The following is a 20,364-nucleotide window of genomic DNA, read 5'->3' on the forward strand; positions in this document are numbered from 1 at the left end:
AAAAACACAATGAAACCAACTGTGGTTCAATCTGTCGCTTTGTTGTTTTATTCATTTTGGTTAAATGGATAACCCAAATGCTTTCACCTTTAGGAAATCCCACCATGCATGGAAATAAGAAACAAGAGTGGTATCCTCACTAACAGTTTGGTGAGGTTCCTGGGAGAATCACTGCGAACCTTGTAGGAGGCCAAACTCCACTGATGTATTAATTTCAAAACCCATTCCTGGTTCCTCACTGAAACCGAACTGAAAGGAGGCTTCACCCAGAGTTTGCTCCATTGATCTGATTCCATTTCTTCCCTTAAATCTGATATTTTTTAAAAAGAGTCTTAAGAACCTACAAAGGACCTTCACAAGTTCTTACGAATTTTTATAAGTTGCGCCCTTCTCCACTTCATTATCAGATAACAGAGAGTGGCAACTTGAGAATGGGGCCTTCCCTGCAGTGGCTCCCCGCTTGTGGAATGCTCTCCCCAGGGAAGTTCGCCTGGCACCTTCATTACACACCTTTAGGCACCAGGCAAAAATGTTCCTTTTTAAACAGGCCTTTGGTTGATCTAATTTACATCTTTTGCCCTTTTAAAATGTTCTTTTTTTGGGGGGGGGGCTATTGGGTTGTTGTTTTTATTTTTATTATGTATTTTGTGGTTTTATCCTGATTTTATTGTGTGAACCGCCCTGAGACCCCCAGGTATAGGGCAGTATATAAATTCAATAAATAAATCAAAATTGTTTTTTTCTTCTTCAGAAAGGAAGAGTTGTCCACTGGCTGCCTTTTTGTGGAAAAAAACAGCCGGATTTGTAGGAGTTTTACAAAGCCTTCAAAAGGATTGCCTCACAGGCTGTGCAAACAAGGTGCTGGAAAAAGACTGAGCCTGACTGGCCGTAGCAGGGGAAACCCCTACAGCGGTGTGCAGCTGAAGGAAGAACACAGATATCTTAAGCAAGAGGGGAGTGGTGCAAGAGGGAGATGGCTTGAGAAGGATCAAAGGTTTTACAACTAGGGTGGGTGGGAGCAGGGATCTGGAGAGGGAGTATAAGAAGAGGGGCTGCCACAGGCTCACCACCACACATTGGCTCATCCTAGCCCTCTCGTTGATCACCGACCGAGGTAAGCTGGAGAAGAACAGGAGGCCTTCTTGTTCTATTTTCAGGTTTTAGCTTTCGCATTGGACGTGGGGCGCTAAATCTTTTTTAGAGTGTCAGCTTGGGCAGGGATGGAAAACCGGTTTGTTTGTGTGTGTGTGTGTGTGTGTGTGTAGATAACAGATGCTGTTGGACTCCAACTCCCAGGCCTTCCCATCTCTAGACAGTCCTCTCTGCAGCCATAGCAGAGAGCATGTTAGAGAGGAGTATTTCTCCTAGATGGGCATGGTGATGTCGGTGGGCTCTATCTCCCATCGTTCCTGACCATTGGCTATGCTGGATGGCACTGATGGGAGGTGAGCCCATTTGGAGAGCACCATACTGGCTACCCTCGTTCTGAGACAGGTTTCCCCAACCTATTTGGCATTGCAACTCCCATCAGACCTAACACTGTGGCCAATGGCCAGGGATGATGGGAGCTGAAGTCCAAAATAACAGGAGGACACCTGGTTGGGTTAGGCCAGGCATCCCCAAACTGTGGCCCTCCAGATGTTTTGGCCTATAACTCCCATGATCCCTAGCTAACAGGAACAGTGGTCGGGGAAGATGGGAATTGTAGTCCAAAACATCTGGAGGGCAGAAGTTTGGGGGTGTGTGCCTGGGTTAGGCTGTCTTAGAGCAGAGGCAGCCATTTTGGTGCTCTCCAGATGTTGCTGAACTCCAACACTCAAGAACCCTGGGCATGGACCATGGACGACTGGAACTGGGAGTCTTAACAGCATCTGGAGGTTCACCAAATTGACTCTGCTTGCTCTATGACAGCCTTTCTCCAACCTGGCGCCTTCTAACTGTTTTGGACTGCAACTCCCATCTGCTCTGACATCATGACCCTTGGCCAGAGCCGATGGGAGGGAGCTGGATTCCAAAACATCTGGAGGGCAGAAAGGCTGTCCTAAAAGGATTCAGATGGACACCTAGCAGCTGGGGCGAATAGGTTATGCTCTCCTGATTATGTTTCCTTACTAAGCTAGCATTCTCTGTATTCTCTTGTCTTGAGCAGATTCTTTGCAAGCGTAGGTGATAGTAGAAGCTAATGCTGGTGGCAGCAAAGGGGGAAGAGAGGATTGTGAGATGCATTGCCTCATGACCCCAAATATCTTAGCTCAGGTGTGGGCAACCTGTTGGTTGCTCTCCAAAGGTTGCTGAACTAGAACTCCCATTATCCCTGCCCATCAGCCATGCTTGCTTTTGGATCTGAGTTGGATTCCAAAAACATCTGGAGGGAGAAGGATTCCCTACACCTGATCATAGCTGCCAAGAGAAATAAGGGACTGGACCGGAAGTAGCAGACCGGAAGTAGCGTTGCCGCCATTTTGGAACTGGGCGGAGCATGCTCAGAAGCTACTTTTGATGCTGCTCTGCCCTGTTCCAAAATGACTGCCACACCAGAAGTCGTGCTGCAGCCATTTTGGAACTGGGCAAAGCAGCATCAAAAGTCGCTTCTGAGCATGCTCCGCCCAGTTCCAAAATGGCCGCCGTGCCAGAATAAACCGGGGAAAAACAAATAAATCAGTTTTTTTGGCTGGGGACAGCCGGAAAAACGGGGGTTTCCCGGGGAATACGGGAGACTTGGCAGCTATGCACCTGATTAGCTGATATTGGAAACTTGACACTTTCAATTTGTGAGGCAACAAAATGGCTGAACTTAGCTTTGGTGTGAATTCAGTAATAAGGGTGTGTCCACCAGGGGTGGCAAAACTGGGGTGTTCTCCAGATGTTGAGAGAGACAGCCCAACACCCGTGTTTTTATTTTCATTTCACTTACTACAACACTCCAAAATTTCATTATTTTAAGACAAGCCCAAAGTATAAATTGCATGTCTGCATTAGAGAATTAAGCAGCTTTTAAGTAACTTAAATGAACAAGTTAAGTAATAAGATTCAAATTATGTAGGACTCTATTCCTGACCCAGCAGGGCCCCTCTTGTGTTTTTATGAGTGGAGGAGGTCTCTCGTCTTCATGGCCTGACTGTGGGCTTCCTGGTGGAATCTGAGAGGGCTTTTCTTATGTTCATATGTCTGTCTAGGCTGCCAACAGAAAACCTTCAAAATGTCCAAGTCCAAGACTCAGATGCAAATCCTGGCTGATCAGCTGATCGACCTCTTCCACCAGTATGCTGGAAAATCTGACACCCTCGACAAGCAGGAATTCAAGAAGATGATCCTCGAGCAGTTTCCCGACTGCGTTGAGGTGAGGTGGAGAGAAGAAGGGCATGGGAAACTGCAGGGCACTTAAAGCCGTAGCTGGCACATTGGCATTAAGGTGCAGGGTATGTTAAGATGGTGAGGGGCTAGCGTCTCCCCAGGACAGTGTTTTGAAGCATGTTCAAATGAAAGCAAAGTTTACTTAGGGATGAGTGGATATCATACCTGCCAAGTTCCTCTCTGAAAAATAAGGGACCGGACCGAAATTAGCATGCCGGAAGTAGCGCGGCGGCCATTTTGGAACTGGGCGGAGCATGCTCAGAAGTGACTTTTGATGCTGCCGTGCCCAGTTCCAAAATGGCTGCCGCACCAGAAGTCGCGCTGCAGCCATTTTGGAACTGGGCAGAGCAGCATCAAAAGTCGCTTCTGAGCATGCTCCGCCCAGTTCCAAAATGGCCGCCGCACCAGAATAAACCGGGGAAAAACAAATAAATCCATTTTTTCAGCTGGGGACATGTCCACTTCAGTCCCTCTCATGTCCTCCTTTCCCAATCTGAAATTCAGTTCTCCATCCAGCTTTTTAAAAGGATTCTCCTGATATCTACCAATGAACACATTTTAAAATGCATTTTTGCAGAATACACACACATTTTTTGCAAAGCAATCTTCTCTGTTAGAATGCATTTTTTCCATGTTACTGTAGTTTAATGCATGTATTTTTATATACTTGTACCTATTACTTGGCTCTGCCAAATCCAGGATTTCAAGTGATGCCTGGGTTCTGAGTTGTGGACTGCTTGGGAAAGTGCTGGTTTGGTAGATTTGCCTTAAAATCATAGCTGCCAAGTTCTCCCTTTTTTAAAGGGAAATTCCCTTATGCTGAATAGGCTTCCTCGCGAGAAAGGGAAAAACTTGGCAGCTATGCTTAAAATGTGAATTGGATCAAATTTCTCCCCCTTCCCTAAGTGTGCGTGTGTGTGTGCACACTTGTACACACATGGCTCCATCTCTGCTCACTCATCTTGCCAAACCCTCACAGCTCCTTCCACTCCCAAAAGGGAAGGTGCAAAAGATAGGGGAGTTCAGGCTTACTAAACCTACAGGGTAAGCCCCTCCCCACTCCATTAAGCAGCTCACCTGGGCTGGCTTGCCATTCATCACTCTGCCGTGTAAGTGGCCCCCTCTCAGCAACTGCTCCAAATGACGAGCATGTCGACATTCTACATTTTGCTTTATATAGGAAGAGAGATATGGGGAAGTTGCAGGAGGTGGGGGAGGGTTCAGGACCCCTCAACCGCCTCAAAACAATGCCATTGAGAAGATTCTGGCTTCTGGATCATGCCAAAGGCCTGTCTCATCTAGAATCCTTTTCTCAAAAACAGAAGGAAGATCTTTCTGAGAGTAAGAGCTGTTTGACAGTCGAATGGTCTCCCTTAGGAGGTTGTGGACTCTCCTTCCTTGGAGGTTTTGAAGCAGAGGTTGGATGCCCACCTGGATGCTTTAGCTGAGATTCCAGCATTGCAGGGGGGTTGGACTAGATGACCCTTGGGGTCCCTTCCAACTCTACAATTCTACGATTCTAGTCTAATAGTGCCAGGAGGGCCACAGTTTTGTTTTCTAATGGTCTGATAGCAATAAACGTCTACTCTCCACCCCTGCAGTGTCCACGTAAGAAACAAGGGAAGGAACAACTCTTTAATGAGCTGGATACAAACAAGGACAACGTAGTGAATTTTGAGGAATGGGCCCGCCTGGTTGGAAGATTCCTCAGTTGCTCCCATGAAAAGTTCCACCACCAGCATGGCGGACAGCAGCAGCAGCAGCAGCAACAACAACAACAGTGAGAAGAAAACCCAGTAAATCCTATGGGAGATGGTGCTCTGGGGCGTGTGGAATGCCCACCTTCTTAACACCCACCCCCTCCTTCCTACATTCTCTAGCTAGGAATGGAAACTTTTGACAATAAAATAAGAAATAAATATTTTACTTCTAAATCCTCAGACGTGTCATTTCTTTCCAATTTCGGCAAGCTGTTGTCAAATGGGCTTCTCTGCACGGTATTCAAGCTCTTCTGTGGGAGAGGACAAGAGAGTTACATTTTCACCCACCTTATAAGTTCATTCATAGAATCATAGAGTTTGCAGGGGAATTATTATTATTATTATTATTATTATTATTATTATTATTATTATTATTATTTATACCCCGCCCATCTGGCTGAGTTTCCCCAGCCACTTTGGGCGGCTTCCAACAGAAAAATGAAATAAATGAAATAAAATGAAATAAAATAATCTATTAAACTTTAAAAGCCAGCAATTCCTTATCAGTGGAGGCAACCTTTCTGTCACCAGTACCATCTATTGGAAGATGACAGAAATCTGTTGTGGCAGAACTGCCTTGCCTGATCACAAGGCAGGCCCATTTAGTCCAGCAACTTCTTCCTAGCCAATGGTCAGTCAGATCCTTCCAAGAGAGCTCTGAAGGCATCAGTTCTCCCTGCTGTTTGACTCTGGCATCTATTGTTCTGTGGTAGACAGCTGTGGTCCAAATAATTAATTAATTAATTAATTAATTAATTAATTTATACCCCAGCCACTCTGGCCGGCTTCCAACAAAATGTTAAAATACAGTAGTCCATCAAACATTAAAAGCTTCCCTAAACAGGGCTGCCTTCAGATGTCTTCTAAAAATCTGGTAGCTGTTTTCCTCTTTGACATCTGATGGGAGGTGTTCCACAGGGCAGGCGCCACCACCGAGAAGGCCCTCTGCCCGGTTCCCTGCAACTTGGCTTCTCGAAGTGAGGGAACCACCAGAAGGCCCTCGGTACTGGACCTCAGTGTCCGGGCAGAACGATGGGGGTGGAGAGGCTCCTTCAGGCTCCTGCTGTGGTGGTTGCATCTTAGGACCTGGGAGACCAGAATTCAGATTTCCACCTAGCCATATATCTTTCTGGGTGTGCAGTAATCGCTTGGATTACTGCAATGCGCTCTATGTGGGGCTACCTTTGAAGGTGACCCGGAAACTACAACTAATCCAGAATGCGGCAGCTAGACTGGTGACTGGAAGTGGCCTCCGAGACCACATAACACCGGTCTTGAAAGATCTACATTGGCTCCCAGTATGTTTCCAAGCACAATTCAAAGTGTTGGTGCTGACCTTTAAAGCCCTAAACGGCCTCGGTCCAGTATACCTGAAGGAGCGTCTCCACCCATCTTTCTGCCGGGACACTGAGGTCCAGCTCTGATGGCCTTCTGGCGGTTCCCTCAGTGTAAGAAGCCAAGTTGCAGGGAACCAGGCAGAGGGCCTTCTCAGTAGTGGCACCCGCCTTGTGGAACGCCCTCCCACCAGATGTCAAAGAGAAAAACATATGCCAGACTTTTATAACACATCTGAAGGCAGCCCTGTTTAGGGAAGCTTTTAATGTTTAACAGACCATTGTATTTTAATATTTTGTTGGGAGCCGTCAAGACTGGCTGGGGAAACCCAGCCAGATTGGCAGGGTATAAATAATAAATTATTATTATTATTATTATTATTATTATTATTATTATTATTATTCTGTTTCCGCATGCATGGGTGGTTGTCAGGATGTAACTAGGAGGGGAAGAACCATGCATGGCCATCTTGAGCTTAAGAGCCAAAGGCAGGTGGGACCAACTAATTCTAAGACTTCCCCATTCTGAGACTCTCTGCTGAGTTCAGTGGGGCTGGTGCCCATTGCGACCAATGGGGCTAGCAGCAAGTGCAGGTTAAGCCAAATCATTCTAGCTGAAATCCCCAAAGTTTAAACCCCCCAGTCTTCCTGATGCCATCTGGGTGTGAACTTGGGCTACTCACCTTCTCTCAGCCTAACCTAACCTGCAGGGTGGGTGAGTGTTTCTCAAAAAATATAACAGGGAGGGGGAGAACCACGTGTGGCCGCCTTGAGCTGCTTGGAAGGAAAAACAGGACACATATGTATTAATAGGGAGACCAACTAAGGGCTGGTCCAGACATCTAGGCTCTGTGTCCAAGCATTTCTGTTTGTTTGTTTGCCTTTTGCTCCAGTGAATCCCAGCAAACGATAATACAGTGGAACCTCGGGTTGCGAACGTAATCCATGCGGGAGGCACATTCACAACCCGCAGCATTCGCAACCCGCAGCGCCGCACCTGCACATGCGTGTGACGTGATTAGGTGCTTCTGCGCATCTGTGAGCGCCGAAACGCGAAAGTAACCTGTTCCGGTACTTCCGGGTTTGACGCGTCCGTAACCCGAAAACGCACAACCCACAGCGACTGCAACCTGAGGTGTGACTGTACAAGAAAAACCCGAATTGCTGTTTGTTCCAATTGAGCGTTAAAGAGCGGGCTTTCCTGGAGAAAGCTTCGGGGTGGGGGGTGAGAAGACCCAGAGATTTAAAGTGCAGGCACAGAAAGGGAGTGGTAAAAGATAAGTTTGGATGAGCCCTAAGTCTAGTTTTGTCCCCACCCTCCTCTTCCCTACTGAGTTATTCAAGAGGCAACACAAGTGGGGTAGGAAAGCTGCTGGGGAAAAAACCACACCTGACAACCAATGTGTTTCAGATAGCACATGGGTAAAGGTAGAGGTAAAGGGAAGCCTGACCATTAAGTCCAGTTGCGGATGACTCTGGGGTTGTGGCGCTCATCTCGCTTTACTGGCCGAGGGAGCTGGCATTTGTCTGCAGAGAGCTTCCAGGTCATGTAGCATAGGACACAAATTTTCACGGCCCTCTACGGGCTATGGTGGCTCAGTTAACTCTGGAAGTGTATACTTGATTCTGACCAAACCAAGCTTCCTAGAGCACATCAGGCGTGTATATACATTGTATACTGTAATCATAAGATTGCTGTATGCTTTAGAAAGTTGTATAATTTTGCAAGGGGGCATGCAAAATTATACAACAGTGTTGCCCTATCACGAAGGGAAAATGTAGATTTGGATTTGCCACTAAACGTCTGAACATGATACAAAAGGAAAAAGAGACTAGAGACTCAGATTCATCGGTGAAAAAACCCCCCAAACCTGCTATAAATACATTATAACCCTGTGACACCAGATGGTGCTATGGAACTGAAACCAGGATTATGAAATTGTCCATTGTGAGCTTTAAAACTGTTCCCCCCCCCCCCCAGCAGCATTTTATAGCTGTGTAAATGCAGCCTTCGAAGGAGGAGGAGGGAGAAAGGCAAGCTCAGGCACTTCTTCTTAGTTATAGACTCCTTTTAGTGACCAGTTTGAATGGAAATAAAGGACAGGAGGAGTCATAAATTGCTGGTCTCTTAGCTGAGCTGACAGAGTCACTGAAGTCTCTCATCTCCCTTTACTGTAGTCTGATGGAATGGTTGTTTTCAGAGGGCACTTGAGGAAGAAGCCTGTTTTACTGCTGTCTCTTCCTTTGCATTTGCTTCCAATTTGGGCAGATATTTGGGCCAAGGAAAGGGCTTCCAGCTACCGACTGCTTAGTCTAAAAATTGCCACCTCGTGCAATAATGAAAATCCGTTCGACAAACAAACGCAGCCAACTTCTCTTGCCGAACCCAAGAGGACAAAGAAAAGCAAGCTGGGCAAAAACAAGAGGGGAAAAAATCAGTTTGGGGGAATGGATGACAACTTGCTTGGAAATCTCATTGCTTTCTCCTTCAAAGAAAGGTGAGAAAGAGGGTGGCCACCATGTTGAGCAGTCAGAGCTTTCCTCAAAGAACCTTGGGAACTGTAGTTTGCTAAGCGTGCAGAAGTTTGTTGGGAGTACCTGTTTCCCCTTAAAGGGTAAAGGTAAAGGGGCCCCTGACCATCAGGTCCAGTCGTGTCCGACTCTGGGGTTGCGGCGCTCATCTCGCTCTATAGGCCAAGGGAGCCGGCGTTTGTACAGAGCTACAATTCCCAGACTGGTTTAACTGTCAATCCATCTTTCCATGGAACTATGGGAATTGCACTCTGGGAGGGGTTCTCCTAACAACTCTCAGCACCCTTGACAAACTACAGTTCCCAGGATTCTGTGGGGTGGGGGGGAGGCCGTTCCTGGAAGGTTGCAGTTCCTACTGTGGCTGTAGAGAGACATGTTTTGCTGAAGCTGGGGCAGATGAAGGTATCTGGTTGTGCTATTGCAGATACACGATGGCATTTTTCTCTGCCGAGCTTCTCTCAGCAGTCATTTCCCCTCTGGTCACTGGCTATCAATACATGACTTGACTGCCTGTCTCCAAGCACTGCAGTCATCTGCAAGGGATTCCCACACGGCAGGGTTGATGTTGCCAGCCTTCATATCATGTTTGCAGCCAGCTTTGTGGCACAGCGTTGGCCTGCCAATAATAATAATAATAATAATAATAATAATAATAATAATAATAATAATAAATAATAATAATAATGACACTTGGTTTTGAATGAATGAATCTTTATTTGCATCGGCCATCAGCCATAGCAATAAAACAATGATACAATATACAAATAAAGAGTCAATTATATAAAATACAGTTAAGGGTTTTGAATCAATAGTCAAATAGTGGAAAAACTGACACTTGGTTCTAGCCTGGCCTCTTTCTCTCGACTCTGTGCTGGGCTGCTCTTTCTAAACTTTCCTGTTTAGAAACTGGTCGAAACTTGAGACACTACCAGCAGCAACATCCCTCCTGTCCCCGATCGATTGCCTCCTTGCCTCTTGCGAAACGGGTTACTCAAGATATCTTGCCTTCGCGTTTTGACACACAGGGGCTGGCAGAGAACATCCCATCTCCCTGGGAAGAAAGAGGTGAGGCCACAAAACTTTGTTCGGACATGACCGTGCAGAGCTTCGAGTAAAGCAGTGCTTTGTGCTGATCATCCCAAGAGCAGATGCTGGAGGGGATTGGGTCCAGGAGTAGGGGAAGGAGGCTAGGAAGCTGACTCATGCCGAGTCATGACATTGGTCCTTTGAGCTCGATATTGTCTCAGCATCGACTGGCTGCCGCTCTCTAGGGATCCAGGCTGGGCATTTTGCAGGTGCTCTACCGCTGAGCCACAACCCTCCCTCCAAAAATACAGACCCCAGCCTTCATATGAAGAACTGATTTACATAGGAGCATAGGCACCTGCCGTCGTACCTTAAATGAGGGGTTGGCGCTCTTTTGTTTTGCCCCCTGTTAAAGGTTGCAATCTGTTGGGGAGGGGTGCATGACAGAGGAGGGCGGGTCAAATACCCACAGGGCCATCTTCACCTGGGGTGCAAGGGATGTGGGGCACCCGGGTGCCGAATTCTTGGGGGCGCCAAATGTATACCTACTGTATACCGGTCCCTCTCATTCGGCGGCAGTGGAAAGCAATGGAGCGAAAATCTGCTCCCCTCTTCCGTTGCCCTGTTACTCTGTAGCGTCAAATATTCCCGATGAGCCAGGAAGCAAAAGCAGTTTTTTTCTACTGTGTAGTTGTTACAGGTGAGCGATCCCCCCCCCAAAAGCTCAACAACTTTGAGTTCGTCCCTCTAAAAAAGGTCAACAACTTTGGCTTCCCCCCCCCAAAGCTCAATAACAGTTAATTTGGGGGCGGCTAAACTAAATTTTGGGGCGCTGGGCGGATCTTTACACCCCGGTAACCCATATGCTACAAGAAGCTACAGTTAGAACTGGATATGGAACAACTGAGTGGTTCAAAATTGGGAAAGGAGTACGACAAGGTTGTATATTGTCTCCCTGCTTATTTAACTTATATGCAGAATTCATCATGCGAAAGGCTGGACTAGATGAATCCCAAGCCGGAATTAAGATTGCCGGAAGAAATATCAACAACCTCAGATATGCAGATGACACAACCTTGATGGCAGAAAGCGAGGAGGAATTAAAGAACCTTTTAATGAGGGTGAAAGAGGAGAGCGCAAATTATGGTCTGAAGCTCAACATCAAAAAAACCAAGATCATGGCCACTGGTCCCATCACCTCCTGGCAAATAGAAGGGGAAGAAATGGAGGCAGTGAGAGATTTTACCTTCTTGGGCTCCTTGATCACTGCAGATGGTGACAGCAGTCACGAAATTAAAAGACGCCTGCTTCTTGGGAGAAAAGCAATGACAAACCTAGACAGCATCATAAAAAGCAGAGACATCACCTTGCCGACAAAGGTCCGTATAGTTAAAGCTATGGTTTTCCCAGTAGTGATGTATGGAAGTGAGAGCTGGACCATAAAGAAGGCTGATCGCCGAAGAATTGATGCTTTTGAATTATGGTGCTGGAGGAGACTCTTGAGAGTCCCATGGACTGCTAGAAGATCAAACCTATCCATTCTTAAGGAAATCAGCCCTGAGTGCTCCCTGGAAGGACAGATCGTGAAGCTGAGGCTCCAATACTTTGGCCACCTCATGAGAAGAGAAGAATCCTTGGAAAAGACCCTGATGTTGGGAAAGATTGAGGGCACTAGGAGAAGGGGACGTCAGAGGACAAGATGGTTGGACAGTGTTCTCGAAGCTACCAACATGAGTTTGACCAAACTGCGGGAGGCAGTGGAAGACAGGAGTGCCTGGCGTGCTATGGTCCATGGGGTCACGAAGAGTCGGACACGACTAAACGACTAAACAACAACAACAACAACAAACCCATATGCTAAAGACGGCCCTGAATACCTGTTGTGGATGGGGCCAGAATCAGAGGCCCTTCCCCCCCCTCTCTCTCTCCCCACCCCCCCACTCCCTGCATCCACTTATCTCTCTCGTCCTGCCACCCCCTCTCTCTTCCTCCCTGCTGCTGGAAGGGCAGAAGGCTCCTGTTGAAGTCTGAGCTGATTTCTTGCAGAAGGCATTCAGAATGAGACCACCAGCACAGCCCAGAGATGGAAATTCTACTTTTGTGTAGAGGCAAAGTCAGAAGCAGAGGGTCCCCTGCATGTTAGTCAGGCTTTGTAGATTTGTGTGTGTGTTTGTGATTCAGCGGGACGCAGGTGACGCTGTGGGTTAAACCACTGAGCCTAGGACGAGGTGAGCTCCCGTTGCTCGGTCCCAGCTCCTGCCAACCTAGCAGTTCAAAAGCACGTCAAAGTGCAAGTAGATAATTAGGTACCGCTCCAGCAGGAAGGTAAACTGCATTTCCATGCGCTGCTCTGGTCAATAACGCGAGATGAGCGCCACAACCCCAGAGTCGGTCACGACTGGACCAAATGGTCAGGGGTCCCTTTACCTTTACCTTGTGATCCAACAGAGATCTCCTTATGTCCACTGGCAGGGTTGTCCTCAGCACTAGCTGATAATGTACGGAGGTTCTCCAGACTTGAACATCTAAATTAGCTGGAGAAGAGTTTGCTAGAGCCCACATCATGTTACTGTGTGACCTTTACAGAACCTAATTACATGTGGGCCCAACGGCAACAAAACATTGCACCATCAACATGCATTACATAACCAATTGAATCCCCCACCTTCACCAGAACAAACCAATCCAAACATGGGGAGACAATCAGTGCAGGTGACTTACAACAGCCAGTTATGTGGCAGGAATCAGACACATTCAGATATAAGCAAACATGGAGAATTTAAAAATGCCACCCCTTTTGATCCTTGCTCATTAGCACATCACGATTCTGCTGGGGGACCTTCAACAGGACTAGTGCATTGCACACCCATAACCATCCTCGAATCCCTTGCTTGATTTGTTTCTGATTTAGATTCAACCACCTTTTGGAGCAGGCTATCTCCTCGGTGAGTATTTTTCTTTCCTACAGCCAGGGGGCTGATTCTCTTGGGATCTCTGTTTGGTGGATATTACAAATTTTATGACATTGCAGGTGCAACTGCATGCTGTGTGTGAGCTCTGGCCCTCTAATGATAAACATTAGAGCATAGCAAGTATTTCTGACATAGTTTGAAACGGCCAAAATAGGTTAAGCAAGTTCCTTTTGAATGGGAGTTCAATGATCTTAAACACAAAACCCTTACAACTATACAAATCTATGATTCTATGGTTGAGGATGATGGGATTTGGAGACCAGAGACATCATGGCCCTTTCCAAAACAGAATAATAACCAAAACACACACACCCTTTTCCAATGCAGTTCTCCATCCAAACCACGCTTAAACAAACACAATCTATTAAGGGAAAGTGTCCATAAGGGATGGATATATTAGTGAAAACAACATGCAAAATACATTCTATCTGGGGGAATTGCTTGCAAAATGATGCACTATATTAAGAACCGCACACAAAAATGTGTTTAATAGGAGAAATCCACACTAAAATGCTGGTGAATTTTTACGAGGATTACAAAACCCCATAGAAGCACATTTCTGCAGAAATGTAAAGAACTGGTTTTATTTTTGTTTTTTTAAATATAATTTTTATTCATTTTATCATCAAACAATAATTTCAATTTATATCACCATACAATCTTTCCGTGTTCTGCCAAGCCAAAGACTTCCTCCCCCCCCCTTCAACAAGCTTTCTATTGCCAATCTAGATCTAGATCTAAAGACACTAGCAGGATTGAAATAATTCCTACGACGTGGACTTTATAGTTTAAGTTATGGAAGAACTGATTTTAAAGTGGGGAAAAGATGAGAGACATGAAACTGACAGATCCATTCCTACTGAGTGTATGAAGCCCAATTCGCACCATACATTTTAAGCAGTCTCACGCCACTTTAAAGAAGCATGTCTTCCTCTAAAGAATTCTGGGAACTGTAGTTTGTTAAGGGTGCTGAGAGCTGCCAGGAGACCCCATATCTCCCTCACAGAGCTACAGTTCCCAGAGTTCTCTGGGAAGAGGGATTGCTTGCTAATCCACTCTGAGAATTGTAACTCTGTTGAGGGGGAAATGGGTCTCCTAACTCTCAACACCCTCTCGACACCCTTAATAAGTTTGCAAGAGTCTTCGGGGGGAAGCCAAGGAGTATGATATCAGACCCTCCTGGTGTCCCTATTTTCAGGGACAGTCCTGGATTTGCAGACGCGGTCCCAGTTTCTGATTTGATCCCAGAATGTCTTGCTTTTCCTTAGGACGTCCCTCTTTTCATCGGAGATATGTTGGAGGCTATCAGGGCAGTCTTGAGCAGGTTGGCCGCCCTGCCACTAAGGGGCGGAGATCGCTCCGGCTCCCCCGCCCTCGCGGGGTGCAGCCTACCAACCCAGTGCCCTGCCGCACCGCGCCACTGGGGTCTACCTAGAGCCGGCCCTGGAGGCTATGGCGTTATGTGACCCCTTGTATAGATAAGTAACTATACAACAGGGGTCAGCAAACGTTTTCAGCAGGGGGCCGGTCCACTGTCCCTCAGACCTTGTGGGGGGCCGGACTATATTTTTTTGGGGAAAAGAAGAATTCCTATGCTCCACAAATAACCCAGAGATGCATTTTAACTAAAAGGACACATTCTACTTCATGTAGAATGATGCTGATTCTCGGACCGTCCGCGGGCCAGATTTAGAAGGCGATTGGGCCACATCCGGCCCCCGGGCCTTAGTTTGGGGTCCCCTGCTATACAACCTTTAGAAGACATCTGAAGGCAGCCTTGTACAGTATAGGAAAGTTTTTTTAATGGTTTATTTGTTTATTTATTTATTATTATGAGGGAAGCTGCCCAGGTTAGCTGGGGCAACCCAGTGAGATGAGCGGGGTATAAATTGTTGTTGTTGTTGTTGTTGTTGTTGTTGTTGTTGTTGTTGTTGTTGTTGGCATCCCTCTTTCCACTGGGGAAAATGTTGGAGGGTCTGTGATATTGCTTCAAATGTATATTGAGGATGGAACCAGAGTTTGGCCTTTGCTTCTCATGCTGCCCTTCCATTTAGACTGCTGCTGCAAGATGGCGATTTTGGGGGTGCCCCCAGTATCTCTCAGCTCCTCTGGCTGCTTACCAGCAGAAGCAGGGGGGGGCAAGATATAGCTTAAAGGTAAAGGGACCCCTGACCATTAGGTCCAGTTGTGACCGACTCTGGGGTTGCGGTGCTCATCTTGCTTTACTGGCCAAGGGAGCCGGCGTACAGCTTCCAGGTCATGTGGTTAGCATGACAAAGCCACTTCTGGCGAACCAGAGCAGCGCACGGAAACACCGTTTACTTTCCCGCCGGAGAAGTACTTATTTATCTACTTGCACTTTGATGTGCTTTCGAACTGCTAGTTTGGCAGGAACAGGGACCGAACAATGGGAGCTCACCCCATCACGGGGATTCGAACCGCCGACCTTCCGATCGACAAGCCCTAGGCTCAGTGGTTTAGACCACAGCGCCCCCTGGCCTATCTTATTCCTCTTTAATTAGCTGGGTTCCCTGAGGTGCCCCATTCTGCTTAACAGTAGCGCTGATCAGTAGAGACTTGATTTTACAGGACGCTCTTCAAGTTTCCTCCCAAACCAGTAGCGCCTGTGGAGTCTGATTCTAGCATAAGAAAATGAGAAATGGGCATATCTGATGCAACGCGAGGTCTTTGGCAATAAAAGCTGGGATGTTGCGATCCTGGGGTTGACACAGAATGTTCTGTTCTCATCACCAACCTCATAGGGAGCGAAATAACCAAGGGATGTATCCAAGTGGGTTGGGATGGGGGAGAAGTTTGATTGATAGGTGAGCCCACCTCATCCGCAGTTTCCAAAACCTCTTGGAGACCTAAAGGTAGCCATCCTTTGAAATTTACATTTCTCTGAATTTTGCAATGCGGTTCGCCAGTCAAGTCGTGCATACAAAAAGTCGTGCATCCAATTGCAGATTTGGAAGGGACCGCGAGGGTCATCTAGTCTAAACCCTTGCAAAGCGGGAATCTTTTTGCCCAATGTGGGCTCGAACCCATGATCCTGAAATTAAGAGTCTCGTCCTCTACTATCTGAGCTATCTTGAACATACAAAGTGTTGGTTACAAAAAAATACATATATTCATGAAAATAACATCCAAATTTTTTATTTTGTGCTAGAAAAAGAGAGGGAATGTTTATCAGTGGGCTCCACCACAACCTTCTCCCCCCATCGGTTGTTGCTATTAAATCTTGTGTATGTCACTTGTTCGGACGTGGGTGGCGCTGTGCTCTAAACCACAGAGCCTAGGGCTTGCTGATCAGAAGGTCAGCGGTTCAAATCCCCCGATGGGGTGAGCTCCCGTTGCTCAGTCCCTGCTCCTGTCAACCTAGCAGTTCGAAAGCATGTCAAAGTGCAAGTAGATCAATAGGTTCCGCTCCAAGCGGGAAGGTAAACGGTGTTTCCGTGTGCTGCTCTGGTTCGCCAGAAGCGGCTTTGTCATGCTGGCCACATGACCCGGAAGCTGTACGCCGGCCCCTCAGCCAATAACGCGAGATGAGCACCGCAACCCCAGAGTCGGTCACGACTGAACCTAATGGTCAGGGGTCCCTTTACCTTTACCTTTTACCTGCCTGTTTTACCTGCCTCAGACCACTGAGCCTAGGACGGGGTGAGCTCCCATTGCTTGGCCCCAGCTCCTGCCAACCTAGCAGTTCGAAAGCACGACAAAGTGCAAGTAGATAAATAGGTACCACTATAGTGGGAAGGTAAATGGCGTTTCCATGCACTGCTCTGGTTTGCCAGTAGCGGCTTTGTCATGCTGGCCACATGACCCAGAAGCTGTATGCTGGCTCCCTCGGCCAGTAAAGCGAGATGAGCGCTGCAACCCCAGAGTTGTCTGCGGTCAGAGGTCCCTTTACCTTTACCTGTGTTACTTGTAAAAGGGAGTCATTGGAGCACCTCACAATTGCCTGATCGTGACTCCCATAGCAAGAGACAGAAGCAAAACAGTGACCTGTAGGCCTGATCTTTATTTTTGCAACACGACTTCTCACTACCACAAAGACGAAGCGGCCAGAAGCCCCCAACAACGCTTACATCCGTTTTTAAAAAAAGTTTCCCATAATGCATTTCCAGAAGCATCATCACAACATCATAGATATGTCACAGAAAAGGTGTGCTCTCAGGTAGAAAACAAAGATCCAGGCATGCCCCATCGCTCAAATATACAGTCAAACCCCGGTGGTCGAACGCAATCTGTTCCGGAAGCCCGTTCCAAAACTTCCAAAACGTTTGGAAGCTCCTGCAGCCCATCGGAAGCCGTGTCGGACATTCGGGCTCCAAAGAACGTTTGCAAACTGGAACACTCACTTCCGGGTTTGTGGAGTTCGGGAGCCAAAATGTTCGACTCACAAGGCATTCAGAATCCAAAGTACGACTGTACTCCAAAAGAGGGCATGGCTACTGGCTGGCATGGCAAACAGCAACATGTCTAAGGGCAACATTTTTTGCTGCCGATCCCTATTATGGGCGATGGGTGAGGCTCATTCCACCTCAGAGTGAAAACTGGGGGAAGTTACAACAATGCCTTTCTTTGATCTTTGAAATGTCGGTGTTCCTGATATAGCCACCACCCCATGGCTCCAGTTCAGCCGAGCCCTGATTCGTCCTGGAGAGGAAAAATGTTTGTACGCCCTAGTGAGTTTGGAGAACCGGGTGTGCCTCTCTCTTTGTGAAAGCTTGACAGCTGTGGCCTGACCCCCCCCTTCAGCCACCCTCAGTGGAATTGTGTGGGGAGTTGATGCTCACTCTGGAACCCCTCTGAAATTGTGGGGCCGCTGTAGGAATATTTCTGTTGAACCTGCAAAGCAAGGGAGAGGGGACATTGTGCCGTAGCAGAACAAAACGATGATGACTGTAATAATAGCAATAATATACCCCCACCCCGTTTCCCTGAAAATAAGACATACCCATAAAATAAGCCACAGCAGGATTTCTACGCATTTGCGCAATATAAGCCATACCCCGAAAATAAGACATAGTGATAGGCGCAGTTCTGGAGGGCGCCAAGGAAGAGGCGAGGCTGGACGCATGAGAAAAATAAGACATCCCCTGAAAATAAGACAGTGTGTGTCTTCTTGAGGAAAAATAAATATAAGACAGTGTCTTGTTTTCGGGGAAATGCGGCATTTATTTATTAGTATTATTTTGAAATAATTTTTTTATTCGGTTTTCCAAAACATAAACATACCACAAAAACGATTCCGAATCCAAATGTCAAGATCACTCTGAATCTCCTGACTCCCCCCCCCCATCCCATTAATCCTATTTTCAACTGCATATCACTGCTTCTTCAATAGTATTTATATGCTGTGCATCTGACTGGGTTGCCCCAGCCACTCGTGGAGGCTCATGGTAAAAAAATAGCAAAAACACAATACAACATCACACACAGAAAACTTCCCTGAACAAGGGCTTCATGCGGAGCTCTGGAGCTGGCTACCTGGACTGTCGCCATCTTTACCTGAAGCCCAGGTGTGCATGAAGATGGCGAGGACATAAGAATAGGCTCCTGAGCCAGGCCCATCTAGTCCAGCATCTTCTTTTCAAAGTGGCCAACCAGATGCGTATGGGAACTCTGAAACAGGACCCGGGCAAAAGGGCCCTTTCCGCTCCTGCATTTTCCAGCCAATGGTACTCAGAAGCTTCTTCTTCTTCTTTGGCGATCACTCGTAGCCGAGTAAGATATTGTCTTCCATAAACACGATTTTAACAATGGGTCCGTAAGTGACTGTGGAGGCCAATTCTGGATCCGCACGTCGTTCCACAGTGGGGACATTGGTTTCCAGGCGGGAGTTGATCACGGTGTGGATTTGCCAAGCGTGCCTTCCTCTTAGCACGTTTCTCCCTTGCGTCCTGAGATCGAGTTTCTTCAAAGCCCATGACACCTTTGGTAAAGGCTGTTCTCCAACTGGAGCGCTCACAGGCCAGCAGGGCAGTCTCGAGCAGATCGGCCGCCCTGGTGCTGAGGGGCAGAGATCGCTCCGGCGTCCCCGGCCTCGCAGGGTGCAGCATGGTTTCCGCGCCGCTTTGCTGCGCGGCGCCCTGCCTACCGGCCCGGCGCCCTAGCACACCGCACCACCGGGGGTCTACCTAGAGCCGGCCCTGCAGGCCAGTGTAGTACTGCCTCCAACTGGGGAGGTAGAACCCAGGCATCATGGCTAGCAGCCATGAAATCGTCTAATCCTCTTTGAAAGCTGCGTAGGTTGGTGGCATCGCTGCCTCCTGTGGAGGTGAGTTCCATAGTTTAACAATGGGCTGCATGGAGAAGGACTTTTCCTGTCCTGAATCTTCCAGCATGCAGCCTCCTTGGGTGCCCATGAGTTATACTGTTATGCGACAGGGAGAAAAAGTTTCCCCATCCACTTTCTCTATGCCGTGCATAATTTTAGTAAATTCTAGCATGCTACCCCTTATTACACCTAAACTAAAAAGACCCAAACACTGCAATCTTTCTTTACAGGAGAGTCACTCCATTTGGGTTGCCTATTAATGCATGCAGAAGGTCTCAGATTTCTGCCCCCCCCCTCAAGTTATTTTAATAAAACAGCAGGTGACAGGACAGGGGACTCTACAGGCTGCATAGTTACTTATCTCCTTGGTTCGGGGGTTACATAACTCCATACCCTCCAACATTTCTCCGATGAAAATAGGGACGTCCTAAGGAAAAGCGGGACATTCTGGGATCAAATCTGAAACCGGGACGACTTTGGTAAATCTGGGACTGTCCCTGAAAAATAGGGACACTTGGAGGGTCTAAACTCCTGGTCACCCAACTTTAAGCTCCTGATTATTCATTTGTAGCCTTGTCCATACTTGTCTCACATCTGATGTCATTGGTGGTAGATGGGTGTAGTTTGTGAGGAACAGCCACATGGGCCAAATCTGGGCCGAATGAGGCCTGTGGGCTAGTAGTTCCCCATCACTGCAATGGTAACAAAGTTACTCTGGGAGTTTTGCTGGGGTAATGAAAAGGAGCCAGAATCTGACCGAGGGCCCTCCCACTTAGCCTTCTATGATTGCACACAGAGCAAACTTGTTTAAGAGGAAACAGACTGCAGATAGTGTTGCATCCTTGCACAATTTCCTCAAGCTGGGTTTTCCCCTGATAGCGCAAGCTGGTTTTAAAACTAAAAAACCACCAGTTTAAACAGGTTTTTCTTATAATAATAAAAAAATCAGTTTTGTGGGGCAACAGCACTCAGGCAGATTTGAGTGCAAAGGGACAGAGCAGTCCTTTGAAGGTGAATCAGTACAGCAGAAGACACCCCTATCCAATGTAAATGTATGTTTGAAATGTAGGCTTAGGGGCTGACTCCTCTCACACAGTCTGAGA

At 47.3% G+C, this 20,364-nt stretch overlaps 1 protein-coding gene across 1 annotated transcript; it reads left to right on the top strand.

Moving 5' to 3' along the window:
* Window positions 1-974: 974 nt before the first annotated feature.
* On the top strand, window positions 975-5,288 carry LOC118076101 (protein MRP-126). The gene is made up of 3 exons (XM_035098649.2): window positions 975-1,114; window positions 3,177-3,340; window positions 4,956-5,288. Exons 2-3 carry the CDS (start codon window positions 3,200-3,202, stop codon window positions 5,136-5,138), a joined length of 324 nt encoding a protein of 107 aa, XP_034954540.2. The 5' UTR covers window positions 975-1,114; window positions 3,177-3,199; the 3' UTR covers window positions 5,139-5,288.
* The last annotated feature ends 15,076 nt before the right edge of the window (window positions 5,289-20,364 follow it).

This window comes from Zootoca vivipara, chromosome 17 (assembly GCF_963506605.1).
Source record: "Zootoca vivipara chromosome 17, rZooViv1.1, whole genome shotgun sequence".
Classification (NCBI taxonomy): Eukaryota; Metazoa; Chordata; class Lepidosauria; order Squamata; family Lacertidae; genus Zootoca; species Zootoca vivipara.